We start from the raw sequence: 18476 nt of genomic DNA on the forward strand, positions 1-18476 counted from the left end.
ACAGACGGCTCCGGAGGGGCTGGGAAGGCAGGATGGGGCAGATGACTAAGGTCTTAGGCTATTTGCTAACAAATGCGTGTGTGTCAGGGAATGGAGAGCTTCTAAAGGTATTTAAGTGGGGACACAGCAAAGGACTGGCTACTCCAGGAGCACAGCAGTAAGGAAACTGGAAGAGTAAGCCATCAGGTGAAGACAGACATACAGCAGGGGACGAGGGCTGTGTTCCGGGACCGCAGCAAGGACGAGGCAGCGGGGAAGCACATGGGAGACGTTTCTGAGAACTCTTGAGATGTGGTATGAGTATCAGAACATTTGGTACGAAGGAGAAAGTGCAGGGGACTCCAACATTTCTGGATTGAATGTTTGCTGCTGCTCACAGACTCCAGGAAGAGAGAACAGAATATGCTGTAGAGATGAGGGAGAAGGACTGCACTTTGGGACACACTCAGTCTAGAATGCCTGGGGATTTCAACAAAAAACAGATCCTCACGGAGGATTTAGGAAGAAGCAGGTCTATGCTGCTTACTGGGAGACTGGGAAACCCCTCGGACGCGCCAGCATGGAGTTTCCGGTCCGCGGGGGAGACAGATGTCAAACAAACAACCGGGGGAGTGCACGGGGCAGTTCCAGGAAGGTGCCAGCAAGAGAACCTGGGGTGCTGCCAGCGGGCCTGAGGTGGCCTGAGGGAGCAAGTGGCAGCACAGACGCCCCAGCTCTAAAGGACCAGCGCTGCAAGCCGGCTGAAGGGAGTCGGGGGTGGGGGGACAGGGGCCAGCGCCCACGGAGACCTGGGGCGGAAAGGGGGGAGAGGCATCGACAGGAAGTCGGTACGGCTGAGCATGCAGAGTGGCGGGGGGTGGACGGTGCGAGGTCGTGGACTCTCCACTTCTCCCCAACAGCAGTGGGGATGCTGCAGGCTTTTAAATAGGGAGCCAAGAGAAAGCTGTGCCAGTGAGGGGACTTCTGCAGGAGGTCGTCGTGGGGGCAGCACTTGGTCACTGACCGCATCGGGAGAGCGAGGGCATGGGGCTGGGGTGCTTCCCCGGCTTCCAGCACATGCAGAGGACAGAGGTACCGTTTACAGCGGGGAGAAGCTCGGGGCGGGGTGGGGGTCACTCATGCAGATCATGTGTGAGATGCCCTAGAGAAGATTTCAGAGGTAAGTAGATTTCAGGGGATGTGGATTTACGGATCCAGAGCTCAAAAGAAAAGTCTGGGCTAGAAAGACAAACTTGGACGTTATTGGCGCCTACGTGGCACAGCAAGCTAAGGGAGAAGAGGACATGACCTATGGGTCAAGTGTAGACAGAAAGGCGGCTCAGGACAGACGAGGAGAGAGCCAAAGGAAGTCAGAAGAGGCCCCTAGTGCAGCAGAGGATGGGGGAGATGAGAAGAATGAGGTTTAGTGGAATCTTAGGGAAAGAATACTTTAAGATGGAAGAAAAATGAACTGTCCCTTGTGTCTAGCAATGTGAGCGTCCTTGGTGAATGGAGCAAGAGTCATTTCGGTGGACTGGCGGGAGGCTCGGGGAGCGGCTGGCATTGTGGCTGAGAGCAGTCTTTCTCAACCACATTACGACAAACGGAATTTGCACAAAGGAAGCCTTCCCAGGAATCATCGTCACTGTGACGACCATCAGGGCTTTCCAATCTCTCCTGCTCCCCAAAGTCCCTACCCATAGGGGGAGAATGGCACTGACTGCAGTCCTGGGATTGGCAGGGGACCACCAAACCAACACCCTCTGGAGCACCCCAGGGGACAAAGCCAGTCTCCCCTGTATTCGGATTTTATTATTACTATTTTTAGAGATTTTATTTGAGAGAGAGGGACAGAGATTCTCCGCAGACTCCACACTGAGCACAGAGCCCGACGCGGGGCTCGATCCCAGGACCGTGAGACCATGACCTGAGCTGAAACCGACAGACACCTCGCTGACGGAGCCACCTGGGCGCCTCTGTATTAAGATTTTCAAGAAGTGAAATGGTTACCTTTTTTCTTTGAGCAGGTTGAGGGGAAATCCTTGTCTTCCACCTTTACTGAAGGCCTGTTACACTTCATCCTACAGAAGAAAGAACGTCGTGCTCCAGAACATAATCGAGATGGCCCAGGGGTTATATCTGTTTTAACTGGAAGTCCAGCTGCAAATCAACACACAAAATGTGATAAACTGAGAGTAGTATTGTCTGTCAGGAGGGGGAGTGTGACCTTGAAGAAAGCCTCTTCTTTCCTGCCTCACTGTTTCATAATGACCACATCACTCCTCCTCAGTTCAGGCCGTAAAAGACGCAACGTGGGGAAGAGGGTTGTCCATCTGGAGATGTTTCCAGACCACCTAGAATGCAGCTACTGGTGGGAGAGGCAGGACCAGGATCCTGCTGTGAACACCGGCTATGGGTCTACAGCCCGTGTCTGGGAATAATGCACGCCCACCACAGGAGTGACTATCAGAGGAGGAGCCGCTGCCCGGGGCTCCTGCTGGCTGTCCCCTCTCCAGCCTACCTGACCTACAGCCACCCCGGCTGATCTTCTCTGGAACACACATGGGCCTGCCCTCCCTGCCCTGCTTGGTTTGCTCCAGCCACACAGCGGGCACTACACCTGTGTATCCTTCCAGAAATCATTTTCCCAGCTCTGCTCATCTCTTCATCATCTGGCACACAGTAATCCATCCTTTCAAACCCACTTCAGCTGTCACCGACTCAGTGATGCCTGTCCTCACGCCCACATGAGGATGAATCCTCTGTTCTCTATGCCTGGTACTATTTCTGTGGCGGTACCCAGTACGCAGGGTGCTGTCTGTCTCCTGGTCTCCCTATGACGTGAGAGCCTTAAAGGCAAGGACCAAACATCACCTTATTTTCTCCTCACGTCACTACCAAAAATGCCAGGGCCAGACTATAAAAGGCAACAGGTTCCAGGGACTGCGCTGAACTTTTAGGAAGAGGATATTTAATGAAAAGATCATGACACTGACATTGTGCCTACTGTGCACCAGGGACTGCCCCATAGGCTTTATGTGTGTTACTATATTTAATCCCCACAACAACCCAATGAAACAGGCACTATTTTGCAGATAAGGAAACAGAGGCACAGAGAGGTTAAGTAACTTGTTCAAGGTCACACAGCTGGAAAATGGTGGAACTGGGAAGTGCGCCTGACAATCTGACTCTAGACTCCACATTAACTGCTAGAGTCCATAGGCTCCCATGGGACTGATGGGAGGAGAGATACAGGGCCTCATGCAGGAGGCACAGGAGGGGACACGGGAGGAAGAAGTGGGGGAAGAATGTGAAAGGTGGTTTCCACTGCTAAAGAAGGAAGCCAGGAGATGGAGCTGACCAACGAGGAACCACTTTTTCATGTTTTCTTACTCTCATCTTGTGTGGCTGCATATGTGTAACACAGGTAAATCGAGGGGATATTTTGGGAGGGAACAAATCAAACTGGTGTGAGCCCTTGAAACTCAGAAGCATAGAACTGGGAATTTCTAGATTCTGGGGGCAGTGAGGCAGAGACTAAAAACCAGAAAGAATCAAGGTAGCTGTTTTTCCTCTGTGGATTTGGACATTGAGTTGTTGCTTCTTTATGGGAAACAAAACAAATACAAAGAAAGGGACATGATCGCCTTGAGCCAAAGAGAGCACCTGTGACCCAGATAAAGGGCAGAGAGGAGGGAGGCCTGAGGCCGAGTGTGGGGCCACAAGCAGCTGTCTTCGCTCAGCGGTCTGGATGGGCCCCGAGGAAGTAGCCGCAGCCTTCTTCTGGACTCACTTTTTGCATCTATGAGCCGCTCCCGGGGCGCCGTGTCCGAGGACGAGAGCTGCTCCTTCACTTTGGCGATATCTTTAGGGTGCAGGTAGTCAAACAAACTCTGACCGATCAGATCATTCTGCAGGGATGGAGCACGGAGACAAGGAGTCAACGGCGCGTGGAACAGAATGTACCCAATGGGTGCTCTGCGTCTGTCTCTCTAAGCATGAGAATGGCAAGGTGTCCAACGTGAACACGTACACCTGCCCAGTCACTCTGGCTAGACAGACACAGGGAACGAGGCATCACCAGTTTGGTTTGGGAACACAGGGGAAAGGGCTCAATTATACGGATACTTCTATAAATAGTTCGTGTCCTGGAAGCAGGAATCTTTTAGCTGTACACGTTCCCTTTGATTGATTTCTCATGCCCACAAATGCCCTTCTGGGGACACGGGGTGTGGGCGTGGACTCTAACCCAAGTTTCTGTGCTCTTCAGCCACAATGGCCTTCATAACTTTGCTCAAAGACCAAGAAAAGCAAGACACTCCAGATACATTCAAGCTACATTCCTTCGAATGTATACACATGCCACCCCCACTCCTGCCACTCTCTCTAAAAAATAAATACTCAAAAAAAGAAAAGATTTTTTTTTCTAGGCTTAAATTCATTTCTCTGTTAAGAAATGACGAATTTTCTGGAAGAAGCACTGGGTGTGTGTGTGGGAGGGTGATACAAACATTTCACAGGGGACTTGTAGCTTAGAATTATTCTAACACGTGGGGTGACCTTTCTGGCTGCCGGAGGGCTGCCCGCCAGTGACAGAAACCGGAGCCATACCTGGCTGTAGTTGAGGATCTTGAAGACAGACTCGGAGACAAAGAGGATCTTCCCTCGGTCACATCCTACGACAAACAAAAATCCATCTGCTGCCTAATCAGGAGAAATGGACAGTCAATTTATCACACTTCCAGAAACACGATCTGTACTCACACTGACCGCAAATAAGGGCTTGTTTGCTAAGTATCCAAAGCACAGAACTGTCCTCACTGACAGCCACACGACTCTCTCAACTAATGCCTCAGGAGAGGGGGAGATGCTCTCCAAGGTAGGTCCCGACACACGGATCATCGCAGGACTACAGGGGACGGTCCGATTGAGGGAATTTCTGTTACAGCACTCCAGTCACTCTAAGACGTTTCCACTGAGTGTATCGAGGTCTGGAGAAGTCCTATTTTTTAATTATAGCTATGTTTGAGTCACCGAATCTAAGATTGAAAGGAACCTTCAAGATCAAAACCCCCTCTCCTGGATCCTGACCACCACCTGTCCTCAACCTGAACACTTCCATTTACAGAGCCCACTCGCTTTCCAGCGGTGCTTCTCAACATGGGGAGTGGAGTGTTGTTTGTTTTTGTTTTTATGCTGATGGTCTGGGGCAGGGCCAGATCACGAGTCTTTTCTTACCCCTACCCCAAATGATTCTCAGGTACAAGGACTGAGAACTACTGTTCCTGAGTATCATTTCTTGATCCAGGGCTGGGCTGCTTATATCCTAAGTGAGACAAGAAAAGCAAAGCAAAAATCTCCCCTACACACTTCTTCCTCCTTCTTCGCCTTAGGTACAGGTAAAAACCCAATCTATGTGCCTGTCTTGGGACTTAAATCCCAAGATCTCTAGACAGGATGCTCTTTGGTAGGCTGAAGCAGATAAATACCGAGCATCCGAGAGCTCAGGCTGTGTGTGACTCCTCCGCACCGCTCTGTACACGGACAGCCACTCAGCTGCGGCTGGGGCCTCCCAGGCACCGAGAGGGGACTGAGAGCGTCTAGGCTCAGCTCCCACAGTTCTAATTCAACACCCTGCCTTATTCACAAGTCCTTGGTCTGTTCTTGGGAAAAAATCTAGAAAAACTCTATTCCCCTTCCCACAAAAGGGCCTTGGGGAATGTAGTTTAATTCAAGGAACTAGGAAATGAATTCACGTGCCTGAGGAAAAGAATGGCGCCCACACCGGTGCGGCCATGAAGGCAGCTGGAAGGGACCGAACTGGCGCTGCGGAGACGGCGCGAGGCCCCTCAGCCGGAAGGGAGCGGGGCCTGAGCTCTTCCTAAGCCGGCACAGGGGCAGGGGAGGACAGTGGAGAGGAAGAGACTTCCCAAGCACCATCTGCTGGAAGCCTCGTTCAGTCAAAAACTAGGGTATTAATAACTTGCGCGCTGCCTTGCAGACAATCTCACATCTCACAGAAGTGTTTCGAGGCTTCTCACGGATGAAGTGAAGTGGCACAGAAGGTGCCTCGGAAGAAGGTGTCCGCGACATCCGGGCAGGAATGCTGGACAGAGTCAGGCCTGAACCCGTGACGTCATGAACAAAGGTGGTCTCAACACGTCTGGGGAGGGCAAGAGAGCTCCAAAGGCCCGTGAGCCATCAGTGAGGAGAGGCTCAACACATTCTGATTCTGCTTCCCTCAGGCAGATAAACGCCACCAAGCGAAGGAGCTGGGGCCCAGGGGGGCAGTGGAGTTGCTGAGACTAGGAGATGCCACCAGCACCAGGCGGCCACAGGGAGGGCTCCCTCTAGGGGCGGGGGTCAGACTTAGTAAGGGACACAGAAACCCTGGTGGGGTCTGCCTAGTTTTCAGAAGATAGGGAGGTAGAGTATCCAGACATCAGACACTGGTCAGGTTGCCGGCTCCCTGACACACCATTCATGGAAGCCATTTTGAAAGCTCTCAGTAGAGAGAGCAATCAGTCAGATGTGCACTGGGAAGGAAAAGCAGAAGTCCAGTTCCCACGGCCAAACCATTCAAACACCATCTTAGTGGACCCTGCCTTCTGTTGAAGCAAATTCATGAGAACTGGGCACCTGGAAGTGGTGAAGGATTGGACCATGCTTTGTCACCACAGACACGCACCAGGGAGGGCAGAAGAGCTTCCTCAGGGGAGACACATCACCGCTGTGTCCTACAGATGCTGGAGGACACGGAAGCACAGGAAAGGCAAGCCCAAGATGAAGTATTTAGCTTAAATGGCATGAAAATCCTTGTTCCACACCCTGATAAGTGTGGGGATTGGACAGGAAATTTAGAAGAGGAGAAAGTTATTAAGCATTTGCCATTACAAAAGAAGTTTATATACATGTAAATACATATAAACCTATGTTATATATAATGGGAACCTCATATGCCTTCTGTGTTCAAAATAAAACACATTTGTATCACATACCTATACATTTTTTCCTTAAAAACATCCAATTAGCCGTATGGCAAGGCAATCAAGTGTGTGTGAATAGAAACACAGAGACCCTGTTCCGAACTTTATGCCCTTCCAGGTGGCAAGAGTAGAGCATTAAACCAAGCTCTGGGCCCCATGGGGCTGCAGAGGCTGCTGTCCACAAAGCCAGCTCTGGGGGTTCCCTCCAGAGACCAGCAGACCCAGTTTACATCCTACCTTCAACAAGGCCTCCCTGGGAGCAGGGACAGCTTTAGGAAGAAGGATGGAGAGAGGAGTGCAGAGCTGTGCCCTGAGGGAGGTAGCCCAAGGCCACCACAAACTTACTGAGATGCCTGGCACCCCCACAACGTGTTTACTGTTGACCTGGATGAACCTAGAACAGTGCCATGCACACAGAACGAAGTCTCAGATTGTGCTATTAGTGAGTGAAAGACACAGAAGGCAGGCCCACCAGATCTACCTGTCACAAGAAGCTTCAGAGGAGCCACTGATGACCAACTGGAAATAGGACCATCCAATAAATAGATTTTGACAAAAACAGCAGCTCAAAAAAATGAATACCTATACAGGATGTTTAAAACTTCACCTCACAATAAGCCTTTTCCAAGAGAGCGAGAGGGATGGGATTACAGTGGCCCAAAACATGGCACGAATGTGATGGCTTCTATGGCAAGGAAAGCACCAGGCCCTTCCAACCCCAGGCCAACCAGACCACAGCTGAAGTTTCCACAGTGGGTCGTGAGAACCACTCCCGGAGGAAAATCTAGCAAATGGACGTGGCTTCGGAAAGCGTGCGTGGCCAGTGCTGACGCGGGACTCTTGCCTGTCTCCTCTGTGGAGGCTGGAAAAACCTAAATCCTTGCCACAAAACCGGGGTCAAGTCACACCTTCTGGAGAAGCAGATGTCTACTACTGGGCTTTCAGGAAGGCCTATCTTTTCTTGAGAAAAGGGACACCTGGCCTGGACACTCCCCTGCCCTATGTTTCTGGCTGGTGTGGTTACACTGAGGAAGCAGACTGCAGACAAGCCCGACGGGACTGCTGGCGAAGGCAAACAGAGCCTGGTTCCAGCCGCCCTCGCTGAGCCACAGCACCAGCCCCTCCTGGTCTACCGCAGGACCAGCTGTATTTGGGACACAAAACCCTCTCTGTTCACCAGGTCATCTGTTCCTTGCAGCTGAAAGCTTTTCAATTGAGAGAACACGTCAAGAGGGGATGAATTTCAGAGGCCAGACTTACAAAGAACCAGAAGCCAGGCAGAGCGGAAAGTCAGGGTGACAACAGAGTAGCCTGGAGCCGGAGGCCTGGCAAATGTCTGCTCAAAAACACGTGCCCAGATGCCATGGGGGCTTAGCAAGCGAGGTCCACCCTGGCTGGGGGAGGACAGAGGCGGGTTACATTTTTCTGTTCACAATTTGCAAGAGGACAGGCTTCTGAATCCCGGTTCTTTCCCTTTAATTTCCAAGTTGATCTCATTCTAACCAGAGGTAGACCTGATTCCACACAGAAGACAAGTTCGCGCGGCACCATGTCCACTGCCTCTCTGCAGGGACGAGCAAGACCAGCGAGCGCGATGGGCCAGAAGAGGAGAGCTTCACCTCCCCCATTTCTTTCCCTCCTTGGGCAGAGGAATCTTTGGAAGCTTTCTTGCTTTGATGGGATTTTGGTGTCAAGATGTACGCGGATGTTTTTGTGCTAGCAGTTAAGGGAGGAGAAGACAAATCCTTAGTTACCCATATCCGTCCCTTTCTAAAACCTTCGTGCCGGAATGGGGTTCTTGACTACCTATGAGTAACAAAATCCTGCCTCCTTCCATTGAAAAATCACAGTAGCCTGGGCCTTCAATTTTTGTCTAAACAAGGGTGGAAGGACCGTGGAGACAGTCTAGACAGATGTGGACACTGAAAAGACAAAGTGGGCCTCAAAATGTCCAATATATAGACATCAAATTCCCACACTCTGCTACCTCACTCTGAAATTTCTAAGGATGTGTAAAACAAGCTCATGATTGTGACATACCCTGAGAATGAGGTGTTTCAATTCATCATCTGACAGAAAAGTTGGTTTGTAGTTTGCTTCTGTATATGGGTTGGTGGCACCTTAGGGAGGAAAAAAAAAAAAAAAGTTTGTACACTTTCTACTCAGGGAATGGCTCCTTCCACTAGGCCTCTGACCTTCAGATGTGGCCTAGTCCCTACCACCCGGGACTTCGATGTTCTCTTCTTTTTCCTTAACGGACACAGCATTAGATCAGGCTTTGGAAAGAACCCACTGAAAAGACAAAACTATTGCCCACAGGGGACCTGACAGGCTTGCTCTGGTCACCGTAGGGGAGCCAAGAGGTAACAGACATAAGTAGAAATCTGCTTCAAAGAGAGAAGGCAGCTTTGGAAGCCAACCAACAGCGGCTCCTGGGAAGATTCCCTCCTCCCAGGATTGACGTTAAATGCGTTGTTTAGAGGTCCCTCAGATGACCACACTGAACATTCCTGGGAATGTCCAGTCAGCCAGGCCCTGAGTAAATATACTGTAGAAGGCATTTAGCGGGAGAGCTGCCTCATCGGGGGGCGGTAAATGAGCTTGGCAACCCAGAGAAATGCATTGCTTCAGTGAATACAACTCTGGCTCCTCCTGCTGAAAGGGGACGAGATGCTTAAAAGGCCATCCATCTGGCATCGTAGAGGGAACTCAAACAGGCATCGTATAGTAACAGAGAAAAATGCCCGCAGCAAATGACCTGGAATCTGCAAAAATGGTTAGAACAGTGAGGAAATAAAATGGAAAAGATCGGTTACAATTCCCAGTACCACGGTGAAGGAGGTTGACAGAATGTGTCTGTGACTTTCATATCAACAAATGAGGCACACACTGCGCCCCACCCTTGCTTTTGACAGAACTCTAGATTTGTCCTTCGTTTCCTTCCAATTTAATAAAAATTAGCTTATGCTTATACTAAATCTCTAGAACCTTCCCTAATAGGAATGTTTAGATGACATGCTCACAACATAGGACACGATGCTGCCATGTCCATAAAAACGCAATTCTTTTGCCACGCAGGTCAGAGGTCTGACTGAGCGCCCACTTTCCAATTTCCTCCAAGGGTCCAAGATGGGCCACAGAACCTTCCAGGCCCAGTGCTCACTGAAGGGCCTGCGACACTACAGATTTCTCCTGCGGTTTGGATAAGTCCTTTCCACATTGCTCTGCCTCTGTGTCCTCACCCACCCCATGTTTTTCCTACTGCCTCCCTCATAAAGAGTCTATCTGGTTTGGGAAAATTCCAGGAGCATGAAAATCTTATCAGTGTTCATCCCTGACAGTAAAATGAAGCAAAAACCATCACCCAGTGAGTCACTCTTGAAAGGAGCCGTGGTGAATCTTCCTCCTACAAACAGCAGGGGACTTCTCAGTGTCTCCAAGGGCACCTGCATTTCTGATGGGGATCACCGGGCAAGTGGGGCCCAGGCGCACACACACATGGAAGGTGTGGGTCCTCTCTGACACACACGGAGCCTGCCTCTCACATACACGTGTACCCCCCGGAGCGGGTCGACTGCACAATCCCCACTGGACACCCACGTAAACTCAATGATCACTCCATTTGTCATCAGGTCTACTGCAGGGAAGGAGAGGCCTGTTGCTGAAGGCTACACACTGGCAAATAATGACCACGGTCCAGGGGCCTCAGGCACACCCTAGGCCAGGGACGGAACACTGGTAGGCCAGGGCATCAAGGACAATAAAGCCCACAGTCTTACCTCGTAATGTTTTCATGTGCTGAACGGCCATCCTCAGCACAGTAAGTTTATCTAACTTCCTGGACATGGCATTGCACGTGGGCACCAAAGAAGCCAGTTCGTCAATGAAACTGTTCATTTTATCCCGACGCCGCTTTTCGATCTGACTGTGGGCTTCCCTGCACAACAACAGGAAAAAGGATTTCTAGAAAATGACACCAAGCCTCAAGGAGACAATGACAAAAGTCAGTTCCCACGGTTCCTGACATTTCCCGGACAGGGCACATTTAGAATCTGCACAAGGCTTTGAACTTGACTAAAGGTACCAAAGAAGCAGCCTCACTGGCCCCCGCCCAGGGGTCAGTATTAGTTGGCTGTATGCTTTCCACATACTCAGAATTAAGAAGAAATAGAACAAAAATGGTCTTCTCAGAGTAAACTGGATAGGGAATTTCTCATTACTTTTTTTTTTTTTTTTTTAAGATTTTATTTATTTGTCAGAGAGAGAGAAAGAACAGCGGGCAGAGGGAGAAGCAGACTCCTGCTGAGCAGGGAGTCCAATGTGGGACTCGATCCCAGGACTCAGGATCATGACCTGAGCCGAAAGCAGACGCTTAACCGATTGAGCCACCCAGGCGCCCGTTTTCATTTCTTTTCCTCTCAGCATCTGTCAGGTTGGATTTTAAGATGGGCATTGAGGGAAAGAGAAGGGACGTGGAGCCTGATAAGAGCAAAGCACTTAGGACAGCCACTGGGTGGGGGTGGGGCGGGGGGTGTGATCCTGGAGTCCCAGAGAGATCTCGGAGGTTTGTGAGGAGCCCACTGCGTGGCCTGTCAGAGCCTGACTGAGTCACTAGGTAACTAGCGCCACCATCATTGGGTCAACCATGACTCCACCAAGATACAGCAGATGCTACATCTGTCCCCAAGAGCTTCCTCTGAAGAATGTCACACTCGTCCCTCCCAGGAATGGCTGCCCATCAAGGCAAGGGATGCTTCCCCAGGAACACACGCTCTTCCTGACTGGTTTTCAGCTGCCATTTGTGATGGTCCCCTATGGAGGTGTATCACCAGTGGAAATGTCGTTTGCTGCCATAGCAACAGAGCCACCAAGAGGGACCTCCCACCAAGGCTAGGCCATGTAGGGAAAGCTACAAATCTCAGGCCAGTCGAATTCTGCAGCCCTGGATCTGTGTCAGGACAGCCTCAGAGGGCCCTAGAGCCACTGGGAGGAGAGCAGACCCACGTGGATGGGGTCAGCAAGTGTGGCTAGAGGCAGGAGGGACCAAGTTCGAGAATCTACTCAAGGGCGAAGGCAGCCCCATGTCTGGCCTTGCAATGCAAGACGGGCTGCTCTGAGAGGCAAGGCCCAGCCCAAGGATGGGGTCACTGAAACAGGTCTCCTCTGGAGGGGAATTAAGAAGGAGCGAGGAACTTGCTGGAGACTGCTGGGGAAGAGCTTCAGCCTGGAAGGGTTTCCTGCTACTTCTGAAGTCCCCTTTAGGTTAAATGTGATCACACAGCCAAGAGTGAAGGCCAACTCCATGTGGAGAGGACAAGTGGCAGGCAGCCCACATCAACCCCTACCCTGAGCCCTGAAAGGACGCTTAGACCGACAGGGACCAGACACACAGAACTGCCTCAGCTGCACTCTGGGCAGCCAGAACCAGGATGCTGTATGGACTGGTCCATGCTTACCTTGCATTTTTGATCCTTCCTTGGTGCTCTGTGTATTCTAACCTGGAAGGGAAAGCAGGGGGAAAAAAAAGCAAGATCAAACACAATCCCTGGGAGACTAATGGCCAAGTTACACCTCTCTCTCTTCTTCTCAGCTTCATTCATTTCCCTGCTTAATCCCTGTCATCTGTCTCCAACACAAGGGCTCTTGTTAGCTGCCCTGGGGGGCTGGGGGTGAGCATCTTGAGCTTATCCCCAATCAAGGACACAAGTGGGACCTGTACCAAGTAACAGAACATGTAATTATGCAAGGAAAATAGCTAGCAGGATGAAGGTCATGACTAGGTTCATGGTACCTTCCGTGAGGGTCATCTTTGTCTGTGTCCATGCTCTCTCTGAAAAAACAAGAGAGAACGTGAGTATTTAATAAAGACATACAAAGCAGCTTCTTACAACATGGAAGGATTGCATTTATCCAGAAACCAAATAATCAGAAAGTTCAGATTCCGTAGTATCGATTATCGACGCAGACTAGTGGAACGCACACATCTTGCCCTACTATGCATCTAGGACTGGTTTCCCAGATGATCAAAAAAAGTTACGTGTGGTCATCAACAGAGCTTGCTGTTAACATATTTTAGGCACTATTAGAAACTGGGAATACAGACCATTTATGGAAATTCTTAATAACTGTATCCAAATAACTGTAATATCTTATTCCCCTCATCATTCTGGATAAATGGAGTTTATTCATTTGCAAAACATACCAAGCCTCAAATATACGTGTGCATACATATATATCTGGTGGGGGGGGGGTTGTGAAGTGGGGAGGGGAGACCAGAGAACCCACAAGGAAGCATTGAGCAGAGCCCTGAGGCAGCTTTTCAAAGACACGGACACACAATGTTCTGGTTCTCAGCCAGGTGGGAACCCCCGAGGCCCAAGGACCAGGGAGAGAGGGCCCAAGTGGGGCTGAGGGCCGTGGAGCCCTGTTTGGCCACTGGGGGTCCTCGGGTCACAGCAGGGATCTATCTCCCTTTTATAGTCTCCAGTGATCCACGTTTCAGGGCACCTCACAGTTTAGTAGAAAACAGACTAAAATCCTCCAAGGAAGGAGTTTCAAATCACCCTGGGGTCACCTCACACCCTTCTCCAGCGCCCAAGCTTATACCAGGAGGGCACTGCCTGGCACCTGGGCCTCTCTCTTTCATCCTGTAAGAACAGAGGGATCTGGCCCTTCAAACAATGTAGTCTCAAGGGCAAAAACAACTTTTCTCAGGAGCACCAAATCACAGCATGGGTGTTCTAGAACAGGGATTCCCACCCGGGAGCCCTTGACTGCCTCACCGGCAGAGAGGACCCTAGCTAGTCCTAGAGTGCAGAAGACGGGATTCAGGCCACAGGGGAAAACTGAAACTCTCCCTCCCCTTTTGTCTTGGCTTGCAGCTGGTCCCTGAGGCCAGGATGATCAACTCAGGTGAAGAGAGCTCTGCCTGACCCACTGGACACAATTAGCGCATTGAAAAGTCAGGGAAAGAGGGATGTGGGGTGCTTAATTATAGCGTCTCCACAAATCACAGAAGATTTGTAAACGGGGTCCAGGAGGGAAACCTGGAGGTCTTGGGTGGGGACAAGGTCGGAAACCACAGGTTTAGATAGCAGAGGACTTAGAAGACACCAGTGACTCCAACCACCCAAGGCAAGTGGTCCGTGGAAACCATCTCCTGGCCTCCCTGTTGGGGAGGGACTGCTCCAGAAGAACCCTCTCGGGCCTCACACCCACTCTCCATCCCCTGGGCGTTGGCTTGCTCAATCATCTGGGGTCACTTACATATTAATCATAGCATCTCCTAGTGGGCATCTGACCTTCAGCCACTGTGCTCCCCAAATTCGACCTGTGAACTTCAGCAGAAAGGACATCTGCTGTGGGGGAGATACCTCCTTGGAGAGGTTTCCCTCATTAAACAAAAGAAAAGCTCTTAAGTGGACAAGGGGATAAGAACCCACGCAGTTGCCTCAACAAAACAAAACGTGCCTTTGAATGTTCTATGCGGCTGTCTATTCCCTAAGTATTTGTACAGTAAAGGGTTGGCTACATGAGTGCAAATTTACTTACTCAAAAGAAAAGCCATCAGGTCTAAAAAGAAACAAAAATACTATTTAATAAAACAGGTACACACTAATTTGAGTAAGGTTTCAGGGCCATACCGATGTTCCTACGGTACTTTCGGAGGGGGCCAGCACTCACTCACTCCCTCCACGAACATCGAACATTGAACATCGTTAAGCAACTGGGGACTTCCTCAGAGAGAGCCTCAGGCAAAGTCCTCTTTGAAACCACAGAGAGTACCTCCAGACACTTAGCCCTCTTGCTCAAAGGAGCCAAGGAGGCTGGAGGAAAAAGGTGAAAGGTAGCGCTTGGCTTTAAGCCTCTTCCTTTTCCCTTGATGTGGCACAGTTTGGGGAGAGAAAGGGGGATGGGGATGCCTCAGCAGGGCTGGAGGCTCCCTCCTGCTTGCGATCCAGGGAGGAAGATAAAAGCAAAAATGAAACAAAACAAAACAAAAACAAAACCCCACTGTGGGGCCACCTAGACTTGGATCTTTCATTTCCATCCCTTTCCACAAAGAGGACCCCTTCTTCCAGGAGAACAGCAGTTGGCCCCTCGATGTGCCGGGAACGGACACCAAGTTTAGCCAGAGGAAGAGGAGCCCAGGAGGCCTTACTGGTAGTCGGTAGAGCTGCCTTTCCGTTTGCGGTTACAATCCATGCCACTGGAGCCGAGGGGGCTGGAAAGCAGGTCGGTGGGGCCCGGGGACATGAAGTCACTGATTGTCGAAGAAATGTCCATTCTCTGGTCAGCCATTGGAGGTCTGGAACTGGTACAAGGAGGCACAAAGGTGATTTCTACATGCTCTTCTACCATGCTGGAGGGCCAGGATGGTCCTGTGGAGGGTCGGGCTACTGGTCTACCACACTAACCCATCTCCCCCACCCCCGCCAGCTGGAATAGGGACACGGTGGGATGGAGAGAGCAGCTGACATGCTTTAGGAGTTAACATAGATAATGTAGGTTAACCTGTTCATATTGCCTGTTTGTTTGTTTGTTTGTTTAAGATTTTATTTATTGAGAGAGAGAGTGCGCACACAGTGGGGAGTGGAGGGAGCAGCAGAGGAAGAGGGAGAAGCAGGTTCCCATGGGGCTCGATCCCAGGACCCTGGGATCATGACCTGAGCTGAAGGCAGATGCTTAACCGACTGAGCTACCCAGGCACCCCCCTGCTCATATTTCTGATGAAGACCCAAAGTTCAGAGCAACTGGGTAGCTTCTCCTGGGTCCCCATCCCAGGGCATGCAAGAATAATTGCAGAACCCAAGGCTCGAGGACTTAGAGCCCAGTGGTCCTCCCATGGAGAAGACCAGATACTGACAGTTCTAATTTTATTTTCTTCCAGTCCATAAAATAAATAGGATTTACTGGTTATCTTTGTGGTTTTATTACAACTTCTGTAAAAGTCCCAGAAAAGCAGAAAACATCCTTTCTCAGACCATGAGTCCCTCTCGGGAGTCAAGAAAATATGGTCCCTGTCTAGCATGGGGCCATGAAAAGTCTGTATTGTCTTCCCTGACTAGCCTTTGTGCCCAGCATCCCCTGCCAGGAAAACCTGCATAAAGGACATAAAGACATTGTAGACCAACTGGCACAACATTTCAGGAATTCACATTTTATAAGCGTGGAGTCAGCTGGCCCAAAAAAGAGACTGCCAAGTACCTTGCAAGGGACTCCGACTCCAAACCAAGTGGAAGAGGGCTGCACTCTGCCCACGGACGGGGTCCCAGGTCCACACCACGTGACCGGGGCTGTCACTCCCTCTCTCTGGGCCCAAATTCCTTCATCTGCAGAGCAAGAAGGGGACTGTGATCTCCGCTCCCCCATTACAGTTCCGCCCACAGACGAGTGCACTAGGGTCAGGTGTGGGCCAACTTTTCCCTTTCACAGCCACTGCTGGAGGGAGCATTTCAGTGCTCTAACTCCAGGCACTAGAGCTATTATCGCTCAGTCTAAATGTCTAAAAGCAGGACCAAAGGGAACACACGTGGTAGGTCTTGGTACATTCCGGAACACCGTGCTGCCAAAAAGCTCTGATAATTTATATTCCCAACAAGAGCTCCTATCAATCTGAAGGAAAGGACAAAACCCCATTGGTTTTTACTTGCATTTTTAAATGATTACGGATGCTGTCCCTATGTTTATAGGCATTTCTCTGGTTTCCTTTGTGCCCACTCATGTCCTGTTTTTCTACCACATTTTCTTCAGTATGGATGGGCCTCCTAACTCATGTTCACCTGCGCACCTGAACCTGGGGGGAGAAAAGCACACAATGAACTCGCTGCTCTCACTTGCCATCCATGACCTCGCACACCTCCAACACCAGCGCCACCTGGAAATCCTCAACCCCCCTGCTCGCTTTATTCCCCTCTCCATGACCAAGAACACCACACCCTCGCTCTTCTCCTCAAGCCCCCAACAGCTCTCCATCCCAACTCTCAGCAGATACTTGGCTTTCTACTCCACTGAGAAAAGGGAGCACATCCACCAGCCCGCCTAGCTGCTGCTGGTAGGAATTCTGCTCCTCCAACAGGTGGGGACGCCATCGTCTCACTCCTGAAAAACCATCACCCCGGAATTCTCTCCCTGCCACTCATCCAGCACCGTCCACTTTCCCCACCCTGCTGGATCACCCTCGTTTGGATACAAACAACTCATTTGGGGGGGAAAATCACAAGTATTTCTGAACTCCATTCCCTTCTGGTCAGTATCCCCATTTCTCTGTTTCCAATTCTTTTCCTCTTACTCAGTATAAGCCAACTCAAATCAGGCTTTTGTCTTCATCATTCCAACAGAACAGCCCCCGTTATGCTCCCCAGTGAGATCCTCATTGCTAAATCCAGTGGCTGATTCTCCATTCCCTCCCTACTTGCCCCATCCCAACACTTGGTAGAGCTGATCTGTCCCTCTTGTCTCTTGGCTTTGGAGAGGCGACCCTCTCATTGACCCCTTCATCTCGGTGGCCACCCTTTCCACACTGGCCTCTTTTGTAGGCTCGTCCCCCTCCCTCACCTCTACATCAGAGTCCTGAAGGTGTCCTCAGACCTTCTCTGTGTACAGCCACTCCCTAAGAGATTGGTCTAGCTTCACTGCCTCCAATAGGATCAAGGCTCGGAGAACTCCCCAACTTCTACTTCCAGCCTGGACCACTCCTGAATGCCAAACTTAGAGGACCACTTCCCGGAGGTCTCCCTTTGAGTATACAACAAAGACCTCCAACTAAATCAATCCAAACCCCTGGTTGTCCCCAAGCCAAGCCCCTTAGTGATGCTCACATCGATGAGTGGAACTTCTGAATGCTCAGGCCCCAATAGTAGAAGTCATCCCGACTCCTTGCTTCCTTTTACAACCTGCAGCCAATCCATCAGAAGATCCCACCAGCTCAACATTTACAAAGACATCCAAGTTTAACCACTGCTCTCCTTTCTCCTTCCTATTTCTTCTCCAACGTTGCTTCGGCAGTGAAGGGATATTCTCTGAATATTGTATGCTGTAACCCCCCCCATCCCTGCTTCACTTTTTCCCATGGCCCCTGACCCATAATCGACTTATTTACTAGCCTTCTGTCCATTAGACTATGAGCATCAGAAGAGCAGGGACTCAGTTTAGTTCACTGCTTGCACTGTAGTAGCCGAGAACGCTTTCTAGCATATGATAAGTACTCAATAAATAGGTGTTGGATGAGTAAGTTTGTACATTAGGAATAGTCATTCCTTGTTTGTCAGATGTCAATACCCACCCCCTTTTTGCCTTTTAACTTGGCTTACAGTATTTATATGTGATACTGAAAGTGACAGATTTTTTTTAAAAAGCCTTTTTTCACCCCAAAATAGAAATATCCTAATATTTTTATAATTTTATTTATATAGCTCTTAATCCATTTGGAATTACTTTTGGTATACTACCTAAGGTTGAAGACTTCTTTCCCTCCAGTGGATAGATAACCGTGCCAACACATTCACTAGA

At 50.2% G+C, this 18476-nt stretch overlaps 1 protein-coding gene across 12 annotated transcripts in view; it reads right to left on the bottom strand.

Annotated features, from left to right (window-relative positions):
• Nucleotides 1-18476, bottom strand: part of LOC111159457 (aryl hydrocarbon receptor nuclear translocator like) — a 66207-nt gene that overhangs the window by 14335 nt on the left and 33396 nt on the right. For 4 of the 12 annotated variants that reach the window (XM_022521955.1, XM_022521956.1, XM_022521958.1 and 1 more), the window contains exons 1-8: nucleotides 14232-15117; nucleotides 12757-12795; nucleotides 12422-12463; nucleotides 10745-10902; nucleotides 9006-9085; nucleotides 4591-4683; nucleotides 3773-3890; nucleotides 1990-2139 (exon numbers count right to left, since the gene is read on the bottom strand). In XM_022521955.1, the coding sequence (XP_022377663.1) occupies nucleotides 1990-2139; nucleotides 3773-3890; nucleotides 4591-4683; nucleotides 9006-9085; nucleotides 10745-10902; nucleotides 12422-12463; nucleotides 12757-12795; nucleotides 14232-14320 (769 nt within the window). In that variant the 5' untranslated portion in view covers nucleotides 14321-15117. The other 8 variants (XM_022521950.1, XM_022521959.1, XM_022521953.1 and 5 more) reach the window with 6 other exon arrangements.

The sequence above is a fragment of the Enhydra lutris genome, unplaced genomic scaffold (assembly GCF_002288905.1).
Source record: "Enhydra lutris kenyoni isolate GAN:26980312 unplaced genomic scaffold, ASM228890v2 scaffoldscaffold68, whole genome shotgun sequence".
NCBI classification, from domain to species: Eukaryota; Metazoa; Chordata; class Mammalia; order Carnivora; family Mustelidae; genus Enhydra; species Enhydra lutris.